Source organism: Eucalyptus grandis, chromosome 6 (assembly GCF_016545825.1).
Source record: "Eucalyptus grandis isolate ANBG69807.140 chromosome 6, ASM1654582v1, whole genome shotgun sequence".
Classification (NCBI taxonomy): Eukaryota; Viridiplantae; Streptophyta; class Magnoliopsida; order Myrtales; family Myrtaceae; genus Eucalyptus; species Eucalyptus grandis.
The window spans coordinates 35,173,127-35,193,533 of NC_052617.1; the positions used below are offsets into that span (position 1 = coordinate 35,173,127).

The 20,407-nt window shown below is 40.7% G+C and overlaps 3 protein-coding genes across 4 annotated transcripts; 2 read left to right on the forward strand and 1 right to left on the reverse strand.

Moving 5' to 3' along the window:
- LOC104451906 (probable beta-D-xylosidase 7) lies at nt 1–5,688 on the forward strand. Its single transcript, XM_010066464.3, is given in 7 exon segments — nt 1–446; nt 524–826; nt 2,638–2,807; nt 2,886–2,983; nt 4,053–4,301; nt 4,304–4,816; nt 4,910–5,688. Coding segments are annotated over 7 exon segments (2,343 nt in total). The 5' UTR covers nt 1–29; the 3' UTR covers nt 5,503–5,688.
- Nucleotides 5,689–9,975: 4,287 nt separating this feature from the next.
- LOC104449384 (probable beta-D-xylosidase 7) lies at nt 9,976–16,152 on the forward strand. Its single transcript, XM_039314827.1, has 6 exons — nt 9,976–10,501; nt 10,600–10,905; nt 12,779–12,948; nt 13,047–13,144; nt 14,605–15,369; nt 15,455–16,152. The coding sequence occupies exons 1-6, from the start codon at nt 9,992–9,994 to the stop codon at nt 16,042–16,044; spliced, it is 2,439 nt and encodes an 812-aa protein (XP_039170761.1). The 5' UTR covers nt 9,976–9,991; the 3' UTR covers nt 16,045–16,152.
- A 15-nt stretch (nt 16,153–16,167) lies between these two features.
- LOC104449383 (metallophosphoesterase 1) lies at nt 16,168–19,896 on the reverse strand. 2 transcript variants are annotated; one of them, XM_039314829.1, is made up of 4 exons: nt 19,504–19,896; nt 18,259–18,797; nt 17,322–17,408; nt 16,168–16,510 (listed from the first exon to the last, which is right to left on the reverse strand). In XM_039314829.1, exons 2-4 carry the CDS (start codon nt 18,594–18,596, stop codon nt 16,225–16,227), a joined length of 711 nt encoding a protein of 236 aa, XP_039170763.1. In that variant the 5' UTR covers nt 18,597–18,797; nt 19,504–19,896; the 3' UTR covers nt 16,168–16,224. The 2 variants fall into 2 exon arrangements, with proteins under 2 accessions (XP_039170763.1, XP_010061817.2); XM_010063515.3 differs by having other exon boundaries at nt 18,259–18,856.
- Between the last annotated feature and the right edge of the window lie 511 nt (nt 19,897–20,407).

The following is a 20,407-nucleotide window of genomic DNA, read 5'->3' on the forward strand; positions in this document are numbered from 1 at the left end:
TTCATCCATCTCCAAGAACCCGCCAAAAAATGAGAAACCACCGAGTCAAGAGCCTCCCTCTACTCATCGTCCTCATCTCCGTCGCCACCCTCCTCTCCCCTCCCGCCACCTCCGCCCAGCCGCCGCCGTTCTCGTGTGACCCATCAGGCCCCTCCACCACGTCATTCCCCTTCTGCAATGCCTCTCTACCCATCAGCCAGCGTGCCCAGGACCTCGTCTACAGGCTCACATTGGACGAGAAGATCTCGCAGCTGGTCAGCTCCGCCCCGGCCATCCCCCGGCTCGGCATCCCCGCCTACGAATGGTGGTCCGAGTCCCTCCACGGCGTCTCCGAATCCGGCCCCGGCATCCGCTTCAACGGCACCATCCGGTCCGCCACCAGCTTCCCCCAGGTCATCCTCACCGCCGCCTCCTTCGACGCCAACCTCTGGTACCGCATCGGCCAGGTAAGCTTGCGACCACGAAAGACCAATCAGTGCACCAAAAAAGTGACTTGAACCGAGCCGAAACGGTGGCATTGCAGGCGATAGGGACCGAGGCGAGGGCGGTGTACAACTCGGGGCAGGCGAAGGGGATGACGTTCTGGGCCCCGAACATCAACATATTCAGAGACCCGAGGTGGGGGAGAGGGCAGGAGACGCCCGGCGAGGACTCGCTGGTCACCGGCAAGTACGCCGTCTCGTACGTGCGAGGCGTCCAAGGCGATGCCTTCCAAGGAGGAGGGAACCCCCGCGGGAGCCTTCAGGCATCTGCTTGCTGCAAGCACTTCACCGCCTACGATCTGGACAACTGGAAGGGCGTGAACCGGTTCGTCTTCGATGCTCGGGTCAGTGACAGGACTAAAATCACCGCTAGCGGTCGTAGCTTTGGCCTATCTGTTCCTCAAATCGTCTATATCCCCATAAGTTAAAATGCCTAATTAAAGCATATAATTAGAGCAGAAGCAGATCTTCTGTATCCATTTATTGTTTATTTACAAAGAAAAATGAGTTTGACCCAATAATTGATCTTAGTTAATCCCTGAACTTTTGCTTAATATGCAATATGATCTCTAAACTTTTACGTTATTCAATGTGATCTCTGAAATTTTAATAAATGTTCAACTTAGTCTGAACTATATTCAATATTATTCTTCTATTAATTCAAGTTCAAGAACAACATCGAACATTTTTATATATTTTAGGGATTATATTTAACATGTATCAAAAGTGTATGGATTATATCGAATAAAGTAAAAGTTCATGAACCATATCACAATACGAATGAAAGTTCAAGGACCGATTATATTACATATTGGGCCGGAATTCAAGAATCATTTGTGTTGTTTCCCTTTTTAAAAGGGCCAAAGGCATCAAAAGCCACATTTACTTTAAATTTCATTTTTTTTAAATATAAAAAATCATAAACTTAAACTTATACTTGTGGGATGCATTCATCCTCCGTCAAAGTTTTCTCAATAAAAATTATACTAGAAAGCAAATAGTATTGATATGTGCCCATGTGGCTTAGTTATTTTGATTGAAAAATCATTTAATGGAATTATGACAAAAAATAAATGCGTCACATAATTACAAGGTTAGGATTTTTTTACTTTACCAAAAAATTTCAAGTAAATGTGTAGCTATTGACATAATTTGAGATTATTTATTTATTTATTTTTGTGTGGCTTCTTTCGCCTTCTTAAAAATGAAGTGCTGTACATCTGTCCTTTTATTCTAGTGGAAAAAAAAAAAAAGTCGCTGGTACAGGAAAAAAAAAAACATGTTAATTCGGTCTATACATGAGTGAATTTAATAAGATATACTGTGGGTCATATTATCTGAATTTAATTTATGTAACTAGGGGTCAAGATCTGAAAGAGGTCTGATTTCCACTATTTACACTTCCACAGAAAAATATGCTGGAGGGTTTTCTTGTATTTTTCTTCAACAGCTGCGGAGATAGCTTAATAACGCGATATCTTTATGGTAGATGAATTTACTCACTGTAAGAAAGGAAAAGTGTATACACCATAATAGTTTTAACCAGCTGAACAATGTTGTACATAGATCATTCTATTGTGATGTATATACAAGAAACATCGCTAAAAGTAAACCTCCATTTTGCCTAAGACCCGTGGAAGTTACTGTTTAAGTTGCCATTTTGGCCTGATTAGAAGCGGCAGTGATATGATTTGGGTTGCTATTTAGATTGCGTGGTGTTAAACATAAGTCGGACATCTCTAGGATAATTTCTTATGTTTAAGATAATTATGATATTTTTGTTGTCAATATTGCACGTATGCTACAAATATCGAAGCCTTGAGTAGTAAAAAAAAAGTGGGATGTTGGATTTCCATGATTAGATTTCATATTCAAATAATACTCCTTGAAAGTAGGTTTTTTTAGCTATAGGCCTAGCCTAGGTTTTCTAGCTATGAGCTTGGCCTTTATTGCACGTACATTGCACATTTATCTTCATTTAATTGTGCATATCTTGATTATGATATTATTTTTAAATAGTTATCTTATAAGACTTATAAGTTAATGTACTTTTCATTAATATATATTATGAAATATATAGAAATTCCTCAACTTTATTTTTTCATATTATTCTCAACTCGTGATAACTTGCAATATTTGAATTGGGTCGATTCAGGTGACGGCACAAGACATGGCGGATACATTCCAACCCCCGTTTCAGAAGTGCATTCAGGATGGGAAGGCAAGTGGAATCATGTGTGCTTACAATCGGGTCAATGGCGTCCCCAATTGCGCAGACTACAACCTCCTCTCCAACATTGCCCGTGGACAATGGTCTTTCGACGGGTAAATAAGTGAAAGTTGATGGCTTTTGAAGAGAAGAAGATGATGGTTTGTTGACTACTAGTAGCTGAGTTATGGCAGGTACATAACATCGGATTGCGACGGCGTCGCTATCATATACGAAAATCAGGGATATGCCAAGACACCAGAAGATGCCGTCGCCGATGTCCTCAAAGCCGGTATGTTAATGCATTCCTTAGCATTTATATGAACAAGCTGATGACTAGCCTAAAATTCTCACGAGTTGTGTCTATCAGTAAAATTTTGTGCCGCCCTATAGCCTAACGTTATGTCAAATGCATCAAATTAGGTGATGGTGTGTAAAGATAATCACCTAATATTTCTCCTATCAGGAGAAGTGTATAGAAAACAAAACAAAAAAAAACCCATGGAAATGATCTTTTTTACGCAGCATTTGTATGCCTTACAAAATTTCGGCTAGTAATAGCGATGGAAACGTTACATTAGAAATGTGATTATATCGTTAATCAACTACTAAAAAAGGTTAATCCTTTAATCTTGGTCGATGAATATAAGAGTTGAGGATATGAATGGGACCACCACAAGCCGATGAGAGTTGGCTTGGGCTACCTTATTATTCAGATTGGTCCATCATCTCTTATCCTCAAGAGTCAACTGCCTTTGGCCCTTTATGCACGTTCTGGGAATATGTCCCAAGTAGTCGCATGTATTCTTTTGTTTTCAATTTTTCTCGGTATCTTTTTTCGCATATTTTCTAAATGTTTATGGTGAATGAGATTCTTTTAGGATTCGAGATCTGATTTTCGAACGAATGACCATCATCGTGTGCATTTAGAATATCTCTCTTTGATTCCCTGCCAGTCAAGTCTTAGCATGGGGTTTTCTTTCTTGAAACTACGCGCATGCACACGATGTTCGGCTTTGGACCTTTTCGGTTTTCTTTTTTACGCATGAATTGATGACACTGGAGAATGAAGGTTCAATCACTCAGAAATGAACAGTTGTTGATTGCCTTAGAAGTGGCAGTATACTAGACCAGTAATCACCAAATCACCAATCACCTCACATTTTCTCAATGAGTAGAAATACGAAAAAAAATAAAAGGGTGTAAATAAGTCATCTCAAATCAATGGATTTGTAAAATCCCTCTGACATCACCACTTCCTCTATGATATCACCGAGTATGCTTTCAATTTCGAACGAGAGAGTCATGTCATATGCGAAGTTTGTGAAGTTAACATCATCGAATGGTACCGAAACCTGCAGGCATGGATGTCAACTGTGGAGACTACCTGAAGAGACATACCAAATCCACTGTCGAGCAAAAGAAAGTGTCAGTATCCGAGATAAATAGAGCGCTTCACAACCTCTTCTCGGTAAGAATGAGGCTAGGACTTTTTGATGGCGACCCCAAGAAACAGCCTTTCGGCAACATAGGCCCGGGTCAGGTCTGCTCCCAAAAGCATCAAGATTTGGCTCTTGAGGCTGCTCGAAGCGGCATTGTGCTTCTGAAGAACATAAAAAGCGTCTGCCTCTTCAGAGAACGGAGTCCATGTCGCTTGCTGTAATAGGCCCCAATGCTAACAATGCCTGGAAGCTGCTCGGGAACTATGCGGGACCCCCATGCAAGTCCGTGACGCTGCTGCAGGCTCTGCAGAATTACGTGAAGGACACGAGGTACCAGCCGGGTTGTGACGATGTAGAGTGTTCGTCGCCCCAGATTGCCCAGGCCATGGAAGTAGCGAAAGCAGCGGATCACGTGGTGCTGATCATGGGGTTAGATCAAACTCAAGAGAGGGAGAACTTCGATCGTGTGGATTTGGTCCTTCCCGGTAGGCAACAAGAGTTCATCACAACCGTCGCCCAAGCTACAAAGAAGCCGGTCATTTTGGTGATTCTTTGTGGAGGTCCTGTTGACATTAGATTCGCCAGAGATGATCAGAACATTGGAAGCATCTTGTGGGCCGGTTATCCTGGAGAGGCTGGCGGGATGGCGTTGTCAGAAATCATCTTTGGTGAATATAATCCTGGTAAGATCCTATGATCCCCTTCATTTCATGGTTCTTGTATCTGAGTTTCTGAAAAAATCAGGTCGTGATTAAATTCTCTCACTTCTGAAACAGGAGGGAGATTGCCAGTGACTTGGTACCCGCGAGAATTCACCACAGTGCCAATGACTGACATGAGGATGAGGCCTGAACCATCCACCGGCTATCCCGGGCGTACATACCGGTTCTACCAAGGCCAATCGGTTTTCGAGTATGGATATGGGCTTAGCTACACGGAACATTCTTACAAGTTCATATCTGTTACCAAGGAACTTTTCTACCTAAACCAATCCCCTAAATCTCAACTTGATGAAGCCTCGGACGACTCCCCTCGATACAGACCGGTTTCGGATTTGGGAGCAGCGTTTTGCAAGAAGAGCAATTTTGTAGTCACGGTCGAAGTCAAGAACCATGGCGACATGGTAGGCAAGCACCCGGTGTTGCTCTTTGTGAGGCATGCGAAGCCAAGCAGCAGGAGTCCAGTGAAGCAGCTGGTGGCCTTCCAGAGTGTGGAACTGAAGGGGGGCGAAACTGTGGAGGTCCGATTGGCATTGAACCCTTGCGACCACCTGAGCCGAGCCGATGAAAATGGCGTGATGATATTAGAAGAAGGGCGGCGCTTCTTGCGGGTGGGAGATCAAGAGTACCCGATCGACGTGATGGCCTGATATGTGAATTTAGCCAGTCGTTCATCTTTTAATTTTAAGGATTAAATTGCTTGCTACATACTTAGATTAGCGTTTCAACTGGCAAGTGTAACTAGAAAAAAATAAAACGGCAACTTCTCCCCACTTGCACGAGAAAAGGATCAACAAGGAATGATCGTAATGAATTTTCAAGTAGTTTTCCATTTATTCCATCGCCATGAGAACTAGTAGGATATTCGGATCCTTGGAGTGTCAAAACTTGGCACTAAGGATACTTAAGTGTCAAAAATTAGAAAATGTATATTTAAGTGTTAAAATCGAATAAAATGCTAGCGGTGAAAAAATTTGGTCAAAATGTTGATTTAGCATTTTTTCGGTGAGACAAATACAAAATGATGTCGTTTTGCATATTGACATGGCTAAAAAGGTGAGAACGATATTGTTTTGCCTTGGGTTTGAATTTTAATATAAATATTAATTAAATTGAATTTAAAACTATATATATTTTAAAAAAGCGAAGTGAGGGCTATGCAAGCCCTTGCTGTTGCCTACCCATCGTTGCCCGAGGGGAGGGGGGGGAGGAGGGGAGGCTGGGGGTGGCCCTTGGCCCGGCTAGGTGAGGGCCGACAACTTTCTTTAGATTTGGGAGAGGGTCACAACCGTCGCCTAGATGCTGGTGAGGGCTAAGCCCTCATTGTCGGTCGAGTAGGGTTTTTAGCCCTTGGCGAGGCCTAGCGACCCTGGCTAACCCTCCCCCACTGTCGTTGGCCCTTCTTGATAATGGTGTGGAGGCGGTGATGAGGGCTTGCGTACCCCTTGCCTATGCATTTTTTTTTTTTTTTTAATTTTAGTTTTAAATTTAATTTAATTAATATTTATATTACAATTCAAATCCGAGGTAAATAATGTCGTTTTGACTCTTTTTTGCTGATTCATCTCTCCTACGAGTCACGTATGTGAGTTATATTAATAAAAAAAACTGTTACATAAGATTTCTAACTAGAGTCATTGGACTTGGCACTTAGGTATCCCAATTTTCAAAAGAATAAACTGAAAAATTCTTTGATTGTCTGTTTTGGGAGAAATTGATCGAGAATTGAATTGTGGGGACCAAAATTGAAACTTTCCCCAAATTGGAGTATCACTATGGAAAAGGGGAATGACGGATTGAGGGGACAATTTCTACTTAAAACTGTTAACACATCTCAGCGGGTTCAGGTCCACCCGGACCTAATGCTCAAAACGACTTGGCCAAAAATACATGATCAAAGGATACTTGAAATTTAGAGGCTGTAAAGAGCCACAATCAGAATGAGAAATTGTAAATCACTTGAAAAGAAATGTTACAGGAGAGTACAGCCATTACCATAGTCCAGAATGTTGTCAAAAACTTCAATGGAAGTGTCATCAACATCAACAAAACCGACATAAAGATATAGATGAATGCATACGTTTGCCTACCAAGAAAGCAATGACTGATACCGACAGATTTGCCTTGTCTAAATGTGGCAGTGACAAATCCGGGATCGTCCCTGGCATGCCACGACGTGGGTGGAACAGTTAATTCACGAGTTCCATCCGGGTGTAGGTAATCACAAAAATCAAGACTGTGCCCACCAAAAACAATCCTGCAGCGACATAGAGGCATATAGTTGAGCTACAAATACAGATGAATACAACCACAATAATTACATAATAACATTAATAGATCTTACTAAAAGAAAATGGGGCTAATTTTATGAAAGCAAGATAATCCTGCTTTAGACTAATCAGATCGGCATCACAGATGTCACCCAACCTAGGATTTTAATATGCCTCCCAGCATTTCCCTCACTTCTGTACTTCTGTTATTCCATAACAAACATATTCCAAGAAATATATTCTCCTACTAATGCATTTGGAGGGATAGCACGAGATAACTTCGAACATAGATGAAGTCCTGATCATCCGTCTGAGAAAAAGGAAATGACAGATCTTGTAGGATTCTCAATAAATTCTTCATTTCTTTCGGAAGCAGATGATTCTCCATCTTTTTCTCACGTTTTGTGAATAACCTAAAATATCTAGGAACACATTTAGAAAATTGGTCTGATTTTACTCTGTTCATTCAATAACCTAAAATATCTAGGAACACATTTAGAAAATTGGTCTGATTTTACTCTGTTCATTCCGTTTGAAGAAAAGAAGGATCCCAAACAATCATCTTTTCTTTAGTTGTGGAAGTTTTCATTGATTGATCAAAGTTCGATATTCTAATCCTTTTTACTAATAGAATCGAAATGATCTTTAGATTGATTAGAAAATCCTTTCAATTGGGTAGAATCAGTTACTTGAATGTCATATTGAATATTTGATGATACATGCCTTTTTTTTTTTCCACTCACGATCAGATCTAAATTAGCCATTGAATGGACATGTAGCATTGTTGATTCTTGCTTTTCAAAGTAATATGATCATATCTAAATAGCCATGTGGACTTAGTAACGGCTGAAACTATTATGTACATAGATTGTTGCTTTTTCTAGTACCGATTGAAAACTTATATGCTACATTAGAAATTGCATGACTCCAATAGCGATGTTGTAAAATTTACGAATTTTTTACAAGATTTATGTACTTAATTCTATTTGGCTCACGTTATTTTCATCCTCTTATTGGCTTGTAACATATCCTATCAACAAAATGTCTCTTGCAAGTCATACTCTTGATTTAAGATTATTTATCTTCTTTTTTTTTTTTCAATTTTACTAAAAGAAAAGGTTACTCACATCCTTTCCAAACAATTTTGTTTTTTCATCCTAACCACTTCTTATACGTTCATCTTTTTTACACCACTCCTTTCACACTCATTACATTTCTTCTAAACTTATTCTCCATTATTACAATCTAAGCAAGCACTAAGCATATATCAGATTAAAGAAATGCTAGTTTTATCTACCAATTATTCACTTTAATTCCTTGGATTATCATAATGACTATGAATTTTTGACTTGATTTTTTGTACAAATTTATGAGAATTTACTCAAAGATTGAATATCATGGTTGATATATGCATTATACACAATTTGCTCAAAGAGTATACTCTTTTTTGTGCTTAAGTTATTTTTTAATAATAGTTTCCCCTTACAAAAACAATGAATTAAATAACTCATTATAAAAATAAGTACTTTTTTTTGTCAGAAACACAATAATTAGTTAGCTATTTACCAAATAAAATTTTTTCAAGAAAAGAAGTACACCAATTTTTGTTCCAAATGGCGAAAGAAAACGAATAAATAAAAAAGAAGAGGCAAACATTAATCTTAAATTAAGAGTGGGTCTCACATTTAATTTTTATTTGAGAGGAACATGGTTATATCAAAGGTGAAATCTACAAAAGGTAATGTGGTCATTTCAAAGTAAATGAGTGTTTGGAACTATAGGGGTGGGTGAAAATGGCTGGTAACATTAAATGGTAATACCCGAGGCATATTTTCCCTTTTCTTTTCAAGATTATTTGGGGCCAATTCCATAAAAAAGCACGAATTTTAGGTGTTGTAAAAAATCTGGCTCGAACTTTATTTTGTTTTAAAAAAAAAAAAAACACAAACTTTAGGTGTTGTCCCAAATCTGACCCGAACTTTATTTGAGACAAAATAAAGTAAGTCTATTACAAATAGGCCTTACATCTTTATTTAACTACAATATGCACACGTTTTTACTATCTCGCTTTAAGGTAATGTAATATTCTACTTCCAACCCAGCTTCTGATATTGCAAAAAGCTTATCAATTTTTAATTGATCTAGTGGCCCTAGCTATGTGCCTCGTCCCTTGAAACTGAAGCTGCTGAATTATTTTTCTCATGAGAATCATCTGTAAAGTTCACCTCATTGGAGGGTGGACTTAAATTTAACACTTCCTCCAAACACTCAAATGCAGCATCATTTTGCCGTGTTAGATATTATTGCTAATGTGGAAATGCCACGTCGGATGACTGTGGAATGAGGGTTAATGGAAGGCCAGATTTGAGACATAAGTGAAAGTTTGTGCTTTTTTTTTTAGATAAAATAAAGTTCAGGCCAAATTTGGAACAACACCTAAAGTTCGTGTTTTTTTAAACAAAATAAAATTCGAGTTAGATTTGGGACAATAATTAAAGTTTGTGCTTTTTTATGAAATCAGGCTCACCTTATTGGATAGCAGACTTAAATTTAACACTTTCTCCAAACACTCGAATGCAGCATCATTTTGCTGTGTTGGATATTATTGCTGATGTGGAAATGTCACGTTGGATGATTGTGAAATGAGGGTTAAAGGATGGCCAGATTAGAAACACAAGTGAAAGTTTGTGATTTTTTTTAAACAAAATAAAGTTTGGGTCAGATTTAGGATAACACATAAAGTTCATACTTTTTTATTAGATAAAATAAAGTTCGGGCCATATTTTGGATAATATCAAAAGTTAGCTTTTTTTTATGGAATTGGCTCGATTATTTGCCGAAAAAGGAGAGAAAAGAAAAGGTCAAGAGAATGGAGCTATCTTTACCCGCTGCTCTCACTGACACTGTTCCCTGCAAAAGCCTGTCACTCACTCTCACGCTCTCACCATCTCCAAGAACCACCAAGATGAGAAACCACCGAGTACAGATCCTCCCTCTACTCATCGTCTTCATCTCCGTCGCCACCCTCCTCTCCCTTCCCGCCGCCTCCGCCCAGCCGCCGCCGGTCGCGTGCAGCCCATCAAGGCCCTCCGCCACGGCCTTCCCCTTCTGCAATGCTTCGCTCCCCATCAGCCAGCGCGCCCAGGACCTCGTCTCCAGGCTCACATTGAACGAGAAGATCTCGCAGCTGGTCAACTCCGCCCCGGCCATCCCCCGCCTCGGCGTCCCCGCCTACGAGTGGTGGTCCGAGGCCCTCCACGGCATCAGAGACCGCCACGGCATCCGCTTCAACGGCACCATCCGGTCCGCCACCAGTTTCCCCCAGGTCATCCTCACCGCCGCCTCCTTCGACGGCGACCTCTGGTACCGCATCGGCCAGGTAAACCAATCCCATTTCCACAAATGGTGCACCCAAAGAAGAGGGAAAGAGAAAGAAAAAACCGTGATCCGACCCGAACCGAATCGTTGGCATTGCAGGCGATAGGGACAGAGACGAGGGGGATGTACAACGCGGGGCAGGCGACGGGGATGACGTTCTGGGCGCCCAACATCAACATATTCAGAGACCCGAGGTGGGGGAGAGGGCAGGAGACGCCCGGCGAGGACCCGCTGGTCGCCGGAAAGTACGCCGTCTCGTTCGTGCGGGGCTTCCAAGGCGACGCCTTCCAGGGCGGAGGGGAGCCGCGTGGGAGGAGCCTCCAGGCGTCGGCTTGCTGCAAGCACTTCACCGCCTACGATTTGGACAACTGGAAGGGCGTGGACCGTTACATCTTCGATGCTCGGGTCAGTGATACTCTGAAATGAACGTTACCACTCATTACTCTCGCACGCCTGTTTCTCTGTTCTTTGTCGTTTCCTTAGAGTAGTGGTGAGCGGTTTTGAATCCTGAAAGTCAAGATCCCCTTTATTTTTTTTTTTAAATTTGAAACCTACTTTATCACAAATAATAAGATCTAATAATTTCCTTATTTTATTTTATTGTTAATAAAAATAAGAATTTTCATTTGTCGATAAAAATAATCCATAAAACATTGATACGGAAAATAAAATAAACAATAAAAAGTTAAAAATATGTCACACAACACCTGAATTATAAAACTTTTATTTTCAAGCATCCATGAAAAATTGCTCTAAATTTTAACGATCTCAAATAAAATAAATAACATAGATAATCACTAAATAATAGTTTTAAATGATCATTATTATTAATTTAAATAAAATAAGTATTAGAATGCCTCATCACATATATTTATCACACTTCAACTCATAAACCTTCATTGCTAGACGATTACAATTCTATGATCGGAGTCATCTTTTCAAGTCCCTCCATCATCTTGACATGTCAATTTCTCACATACACAAAAATAACATAATATATTAGAAGGGGTTCATATAAATAAAGCAAATGAGAGATTAAAATCTAGATTATTGCCATATATGTTAACATGTGACAACATAAGTTTCACCAATCACCATATCTACGATCCTCTGGAGCACAAGGTCCATGGAATCCAATATGCTTTAATGGGCACATTAATTCTACCTTGAATATATTGAATGTGATGTGGAATTTTGTAATAGTATGATACTTGCCATTGCATATTTTCACTAAATAACGTATTGTAGGGTAATTTATCTTATTCTATCAATAACATAGAATGACATGAATTACAAAAGACATCATTGTTATATGTTTGTTTTCAAGAAATGAAACTAAAATAGATATAATGGTCTTGGAAAATTAGTGTGATATCCAATTTTGTTGTTGCTCTATGTAAAATAGATCTAATGGTCTCGGTTTTGAGTTAGTTCTCGGTCTGGTTTTTGCTTTGGTTCCCTTCAAAACCAGGAATCGAACCAGTGGTTCCTAAAAAAATGAAATTGAGAACCAAATCAGGGTGCACTGAAACCTCAAACTAGACAGGTTCTCACCAATTCGATTCTCCGGTTCTACTTTTAAAACCATGCTTACCTTTAGGTAAAATTCCCAGGTGTCTTGTCCTGCGGGGTTAATTGATATTGAGGATATCTTGGAAGTTTGTATCTACTTTTGGATTGGTTCCCCCCTCCCAAGAAAAAAAAAAAGTCCTATTAGAGCACGTGATTAGAGAAGAAGCAAATCCTGCACGTCCATTGATTGGGGATTGATTGACTGGTGGTTAAAAGTGCTGCACATCTGCCCTTTTATTCTAGGAAAAGCCAACCGAAAATGAAATCTCATCGTCAACGGAAACTTGGAATCATCACTAGCGCCACCATGCATCACCCTGTCTTTGATCTATGCTGATTTCAGAATATACAAGTTTTGGTGGCACTGTTTTCACTTGATTTCAAACTTAAAACTGACTTAATCACCTTTAATTTGAGGGAATTTTAAAGATAATTAGGGATTTTTCTATAATAATTCCTATGTTAGAAATAATTATTATATTTATGTTGATCATCAGTATCTCTTAAGATTACACGTATATCTCCATTTGACTGTGTATATATAAATTGAGATATTATCATTAGAATAATTATCTAATAAAGCCTCTAGGCATTCTTCATTGATATATATTGTGAAATATATAGAAATTTCTCAAATGTATTTTCCGCATTATCTTCGACTCTCGGTCTTAATTAACTTGCAATATTTGTGTGGGGGTCAATTCAGGTGACGGCACAAGACATGGCAGATACCTTTCAGCCGCCGTTTCAAAGGTGCATCCAGGACGGGAAGGCCAGTGGGCTCATGTGCGCTTACAACCAAGTCAACGGCACCCCCAGCTGCGCAGATTACAATCTCCTCTCCAACACCGTCCGTCAACAATGGTCTTTCGACGGGTAATAAGTGAAAGTGGCACGTCCTGTTTTTTACTCCATGGCTTCTGTAGAGAAGATGAGGATGACTTTGCTGACTAATTGGAGCTGAGATATGGCAGGTACATAGTATCGGATTGCGATGCTGTCTCCATCATATACGAAGACCAAAGATATGCCAAGACACCAGAGGATGCTGTTGCCGATGTCCTCAAAGCTGGTACGTTAATGCATTCCTTAGCATTTTCATGAAAAATCTCATGATTAGCCTCAAATTTGCATGAGTTGGATCCATCAGTAAAATATTGCATGGCCTATAGCCTAATGTTATGTCAAATGCATCGAGTTAAGTGATGCCGTCGCCTAATATTTCTCCTATCAGGAGAAAGTCTCTAATGAAACACACTTATGAGGTATCACCTACCATAAAGTAACCTAAAGAGAGATCACTTTGTTAGGAAAATTACTTTTGTTATAGCCCTTTCAAATCAAAGGTTCTAAAGTGATCTTTTTTATGCGGCACTTGTATGCCTTACAAGATTTCGGGCAGCAATAGCGATGGAAACATTGCATTAGAAACAAGATTAAATTGTTAATCAACTATAAAATAATGGTTAATCCTTTAATGTTGGTCGATGAAACGAAAATAAGAGTGGAGAATATGAATGGGACCACCACAGGCTGATGAGAGTCTGCTTGCGCTACCTAATTTTTCAGATTGGTCCCTCACCTCTTGTCCTCAAGAGTCAAATGCCTTGGCCCTTTATGTTGCCTTTTCTTCACCCATGTCCTGGGGAATCTGTCCCGAGTAGTCGCATGTAATTCTTTTGATTCTTTTTTTTTCCCGGCATCTTTTTTGCATATTTTCTTTATGTTTTTGGCCGATGAGATCTTTTAGCATCCGAGATTTGATTTTCGACGAACGGTCCAGCATTAGAATCTCTCTTTGATTCGCGGCTAGTTGAGCCTCGGCGTGGCGTTTTCTTGGAACTTCATGCATGCATTCAATGCATGGCTCTGGACCTTTTCAGTTTATGTTTTTACGTGTGAATTGATGACACTGAAGCATTAAGGTTCATATCACTCAAGACAGAAATGAAAAGAGGGGCTAAAATCCTGAAGAAGAAACATAAAAAAGGAGGGGACTGATCACGTTATGGCCTAGGCCCTAGCAAAATTCAATTATTATATGCGCCCCACTAGCACGATGGCCTTTTTCCAGGTAAAGCAAATTCGGCCGATGAACCCCAAATAATAATAATAATAATAATAATAAATTCCCTTAAAATTGTCTTTCGAAGTTGCAATTTTTATTCTTTCAATATGTGTCTTCGTCGCTTTTAGAAGGAAAAAGAATAATGATTAAGAAACTGCTGACAATATGTGATAGAATTTCTATAAATCCTATCGTTTCAAACACGTTGACCTTCACTCATGACCAAAACATTTAGCCAAGATCACTACTTTGCAAATTGTGAATTTGCAAACTTAAGCACTGGAACAGTTGTTCATTGCCTTACGGCAAGATACTCCACCGGTGATCACCGGATGACCAGTCACAATTTCTCAATTAGCAGTAATACGAAGATCACCAAGTATGTTTTCTGTTTCGGACAAAAGAATCGTGACACATGTGAAATTTGTGAAGTTAATACAATCGAATGGTACTGAAACTTGCAGGCATGGATGTCAACTGTGGAGATTACCTACAGAAACATGCTAAATCCGCTGTCAAGCAAAAGAAAGTGTCGGTGTCCGAGATAGACAAAGCGCTTAACAACCTCTTCTCAGTGAGAATGAGGCTAGGACTCTTCAATGGCGACCCCAAGAAACAACCTTTCGGCAACATAGGCCCGGATCAGGTCTGCTCCCAAAAGCATCAAGATTTGGCTCTTGAGGCTGCTCAAAGCGGCATTGTGCTTCTGAAGAATAAAGAAAATCGTCTGCCTCTTCAGAGATCAGATTCCATGTCGCTTGGGGTAATAGGCCCCAATGCCAACAATGCCTCGATGCTACTTGGGAACTACGCGGGACCGCCGTGCAAGTCCGTAACACTGCTGCAGGCTCTGCAAAGTTATGTGAATGACACAAGGTATCAGGCGGGTTGCGACAATGTAACATGTTCGGTGCTGCAGATCGCCCAGGCCGTGGAAGTAGCAAAAGTAGTAGATCACGTGGTGCTAATCATGGGGTTAGATCAAACTCAAGAGAGGGAGAAGTTCGATCGTGTGGATTTGGTCCTTCCCGGCAGGCAACAGGAGCTCATCACGACCGTTGCCCAAGCTGCAAAGAAGCCGGTCATTTTGGTGATTCTCTGTGGGGGTCCCGTTGACATTAGATTTGCCATTGAAGATCAGAACATCGGAAGCATCTTGTGGGCCGGTTATCCTGGTGAGGCCGGCGGGATGGCGTTGTCAGAAATCATCCTTGGTGAATATAATCCTGGTAAGATCCTATGATCCCTCTTCACTTCTTGGTTCTCGTGCCTGAGTTTCTGAAAAAATCAGGTAGGCTTTGAATTCTGAAACAGGAGGGAGACTGCCAGTGACTTGGTACCCACAAGAATTCACCGGAGTGCCAATGACCGACATGAGGATGAGGCCTGAACCGTCCACTGGCTATCCCGGGCGCACATACCGGTTCTACCAAGGCCCATCGGTTTTCGAGTATGGATACGGGCTTAGCTACACGGAATATTCTTACAAGTTCATATCTGTTACCAAGGAACTTTTCTACCTAAACCAATCCCCTAAATCTCAATCTGATGAAGCCTCGGATGCCTCCCCTCGGTATAGACCAGTTTCGGATTTGGGAGCAGTTTGCAGGAAGGGCGATATTGCCGTCACACTCGAGGTCAGGAACCGTGGCGACATGGAAGGCAAGCACCCAGTGTTGCTCTTTGTGAGGCATGCAAAGCCGAGCAGAGGGAATCCGAGTAAGCAGCTGGTGGCCTTCCAGAATGTGGAACTGAAGGGGGGCGAAACCGTGGAGATCCAATTGGCATTTAACCCTTGCGACAACCTGAGTCAAGCCGATGAAAATGGCACGATGATAATAGAAGAAGGACAGCGCTTCTTGGAGGTGGGAGATCAAGAGTACCCGATCGCTGTGATGGCCTGATGCGTGAATTTGGCCAGTCGTTCTTCTTGAAATTTTAAGGATTTTTGCGCTTGCTAGACTTCAATTAGCATATTTGGCGAGAATAGCACAAAAGGATTCCGACAGCAACTTCCACCCCATTTGAACGAGAAAAGTATCAATACGGAATAAGCATGATAATGTCCAAAGTCAAAGGAAATGTTACAGAAGAGCTACAGCCATTACCATAGTCTGGAATGTTTTCAAAAACTTCACCATAAGTGTCATTAACATCGATAGAACCAATATGAAGATATAGATGAGTGCACACGATTGCCTACCAAGATAACAATGACTGATACCTACAGATTTGCCTTGTCTAAATGTGGCAATGACAAATCCGGGATCATCCCTAGCATGCCATGACATAGGTGGAACAGTTACTTCACGGGTTCCATCCGGGTGTAGGTAATCACAAAAATCACGACTGTGCCCACTAAAAACAATCCTGCAGGGACATGGAGGCATATAGTTGAGCTACAAATACAGATGAATGCATCCACAATAATTACATGATAACATTAATAGATCTTACTAAAAGAAAATGGGGCTAATTTATGAAAACAAGATAATCCTGCTTTAGACTAATCAGATCGGCACTACAGATGTTGCCTAGCCAAGGATTTTAAAATGCCTCCCAGCATTTACCTCACTTTTGAACTTCTGTTATTTCATAACGACCATATTCCAAGAAATATATTCTCCGACTGTAACCATGTTCATCATCAAGTAATTAACCATAACAAACCATCATCCCTTTCTAAATGTTGAGTTTTGCGTAACCAAAGTCTACTCCTTGATATAGGGTCACCTTAAACTTTTTCAATTGCATCATTAAACTTCGAATTGGTGTTACCCGATGTTGTATTGTCATGAACTTGGAAACTACTTTATAGTTAAGCACTTTTTTAACAATTTTTTTACCGAAAGCTAACATGTCTTTCTCTGACAATTTTGCAATTGTGTACCATGGACATGGAGTCCATATGGCACCAATAATAGCATTAACATAAATGGAAAACAGAAAAAGAAAAAGAAAAAATGAGTGAGGGTTCCAGAGGGCCACACAACTTTCTGCTAAAAGTTCTCACAACCTTTGCCTTTGAGTTCATTTTCAATTCCTTCATATAAAGCTCATGTGAAATCAATAGGAAGTCGGGGTAGAAACGACTGAAACTCCATAAAAGGCTAGAGCCTCGATGAACTAACAATACTGCAAAGATTATGGCAAATGAGGAAAGAACAAACATTTCCTCTACCTTGGTCTAAGAGCTTGGAAGATGTATTCTGTTGCATTTGGAGGGATAGTGTGTGATAACTCATAGGGCCCAGTCCCGGCAAGCCTCCTGACCAAAAGGAATGTCCAACAAGGGGCTAAGAAAAGGAACTTCTAGTAATTCAAACAAGATAACAAAAGTAGTAAAAATAATAGTCAATCAGAATCGTAAGAATCTTCTCTATATAGTGAGCATAAACCAAGCTACTAGCATCCAAACCGGGGAACCCTGCGACACAATTATTTTCAGCTCGTTGTGCATTGCATTCGCTTATTATTCCTTTTACACTTCAAGGGGTGCTTCTCTTTTAAACTGTAGCACATTTAAGCAAAGTCAAATCCTGTTAATACCTGTTATTTTAACTGATCCTACTAATCATCCTAACTTTCATTTGCAGCTTATCCTAAACTACTGTATAGCCCTGTAGGTTAATCTCCGAGAAGTTACCGCACCACATCTCAAAATACTGGCCCAGACCTGCTTTTCTATGTTTGCTTTCATGTCTTAGCAGTGTGGCAATTTCATGTCTTAAAAAGATTTGGGGTGTTTAACGTACAGAGAAGTTCCACATTTAACGTTATGGCAACAGGTAAATAGCTATCTGCTGCCCAACTCTCAAAAACTAAAGTTAATAATTTCCATCTTCTTTAGAGCAACAAAATATAATACTTCTTGATATTCTGTTCGAAAACTTGTCTGCAGCAGTACAGGCTACATTTACAAGGGTTAACTACATAGGTTTACTAGTTACATCGCACGCGTGACTGAACATGTGTGAAGAAGAAGAGTCACCTTTATAGAAATGTTAAATGGAAACTAACAACTACAATGCAATGAAATTGACTTCTTACAGCTAAGATTTGAACATTGACTTCTTACAGTTAAGATTTGAAAGTAGTTATGGCATAATCAAGTGTACCTCTGCTGCAGTTCATTGACATCCACCAATAAGTTGCTATAAGCTTTCTCATGACAATGTTTCCCATCATTCCTACTCCTTCCTGTTGAGTGTAACGGCAAGTGAAGCAAGAGAACAGGACCAGAGCCAGATGCCATAGAATTCTCTCTCCATGCAAAGTTCGGAGACATTTCCCTATCTGAACCCAAGTCATTGGTCATTTCTGTTCTTGGCCCTTCAATTTCTGTCCGGAAATCTAAGCTTTCCCTCTCTATCACTTCTTCCACGCCAAATCGTAGTGCATTGTTGCCACAAAGCAATGCAACACTATTAAGAGAGACAAAGGTTATATTCTCCATCTCAAAGGCACCACAACCAGCTGAATCTAATCCAGGGAGATGGCTGGATATCCAGTCAACCAAGTGAGAATCTAGTCCTGTGCATTCTCCAATATCCCTGTCACCCAAAGTGACATGGAAAGGAGGGCAATAAGAGATCCTATCAATCTATGAAATTGACGAAGTACAGGGACCCATTTGCGTCTCGTCAGCTCCGAACCTCTGGCAGAAAAATCGCCCAAGACCACCAGCATATCAGGCTTGAGAGTTTGAAATGATTTCTGTTTACATATTACAAAGCGAAAGAAGGATATAGGGCAGGAAGCAGAAAGAAGTGTATAATAACAAGTTTATTAACAAATCAGTGGTCCACTACCCTATCACTGAGATTGACCATAAGCACTTGTATTGACTTTCTCCTTGAGTTCTTCATTATTCAAGTATCATAATTTAGAAGCTCAAAGATTTAGCAAGTCTCAGAAGAAATCTAATCATTTTCAAAGAGATTAACCTATTTACAGCAGAACGTAAATGGTATTTCACTTTTGCATCCTGTCACCTATTTCGGGCCAACTATCCGCAAATGTGCCCAGTGATTCCACTGGTATACAAAATCCGTGCCCAAGAAAACATTAACGCAAGAATGCCTAATGCTCAGTGAAGTCATGTTCAACCCAAGATGCAATCAAGAACAAACGTTATGGAAATCACAAAGCACCCGACGTGCAGATGCCAAAGCCGCCGAAAAGGTTTTGTCTTAACCTGCTTCAACTAGAGCAACTCACATTTTTTGCCAACATAGCCCCAAAAAGCTAACATTTCCTGCACTTTCCTACTGAAAGTTCCACTTCCACGTCGAGGGAAGATACCATCCACTAGCATTCACCACGATTCCCATTCACACTCCCAATCAAAGATTGGGACGTACCTTGAAGAACTTGGAGAGGTAGTAGTCCCTGAAGTAGGTGTCCGCATAACCGGCGTCGGACCCCGTCAAGAGCAAGTCGGAGACGATCATCACCTTCAGATCGTGGCGGCCCCCCGCCGCGTCGCGCTCGCCGTCGCGGTCGGCGCGGGGGACGGATCTGCAGGACGGGGTGGAGATCCACTCGTCGAAGAGGAAGAGGGAAGAGGCCAGCAGCAGGGGGAGGGCCGACCGCCACGAGATCGGCATGATTCCGAGGAGCCGAGCTCGAGCACGAGGAGGCCGGAAATTTAGGGTTTCGAGGAATCGGCGGACCCGCCATTTTCGCCGCGGCGGCCTTCCATTCGCTCGATCGCTTTCGCCGGCGGAGCGTCTTGTTCAGCTGGAGATGGTCAATGTCAACAAAAAAAATAGAAAAAGAGAGAGGAGATTTTCGATTTCTGGTCCTAAAACTTTTAATTCGTCCAATCAAAACCTTTTTAATTTGTAGAATTTTCAATCGAGACCCTCCGAGTCCGACTCCAAATTTAATTAATTAGACCTCCTTTAGCTCGATACGGGGAAAATCCTTACATAGATGTATTGATCAATGAACAATTTAACTACTCCAACTAATGGGATTTGAAACTAGAGAGACTTGATTAAAAATATTACGCCAGTTCAAGGAGGTGATCGCTCATCACCAAATGGCCCTGTAAAGGAACTATTGCATTGGATTGTCCTATCACAGGCTTGGCCGTTGGCCAAAATTATTGAGGTAACTAATAGAAATATAATTTTCACATGATAGAATGATGTACGAATTAAAATTAAACAAAGTTAATAATATGCACCGGAGTGAAAGAGAGTATGGACATAAAAAGCTTACACTAATCTATTTATAGTAGTTTAGTTCCTAATTACTCTA

Bases quoted from the DNA above. Each gene is read 5' to 3' on its own strand.
- LOC104449384 (XM_039314827.1), top strand. From the start codon at position 9,992: ATGGAGCTATCTTTACCCGCTGCTCTCACTGACACTGTTCCCTGCAAA. The intron at 12,949-13,046 runs GTAATAAGTGAA...GAGATATGGCAG, and splicing joins CAACAATGGTCTTTCGACGG to GTACATAGTATCGGATTGCG. The intron at 15,370-15,454 runs GTAAGATCCTAT...ATTCTGAAACAG, and splicing joins CCTTGGTGAATATAATCCTG to GAGGGAGACTGCCAGTGACT.
- LOC104449383 (XM_039314829.1), bottom strand. From the start codon at position 18,596: ATGGAGAATATAACCTTTGTCTCTCTTAATAGTGTTGCATTGCTTTGT. The intron at 17,409-18,258 runs GTACACTTGATT...CCTTTTGGTCAG, and splicing joins GTCAATGAACTGCAGCAGAG to GAGGCTTGCCGGGACTGGGC. The intron at 16,511-17,321 runs GTAGAGGAAATG...ATGTCCCTGCAG, and splicing joins TTCCAAGCTCTTAGACCAAG to GATTGTTTTTAGTGGGCACA.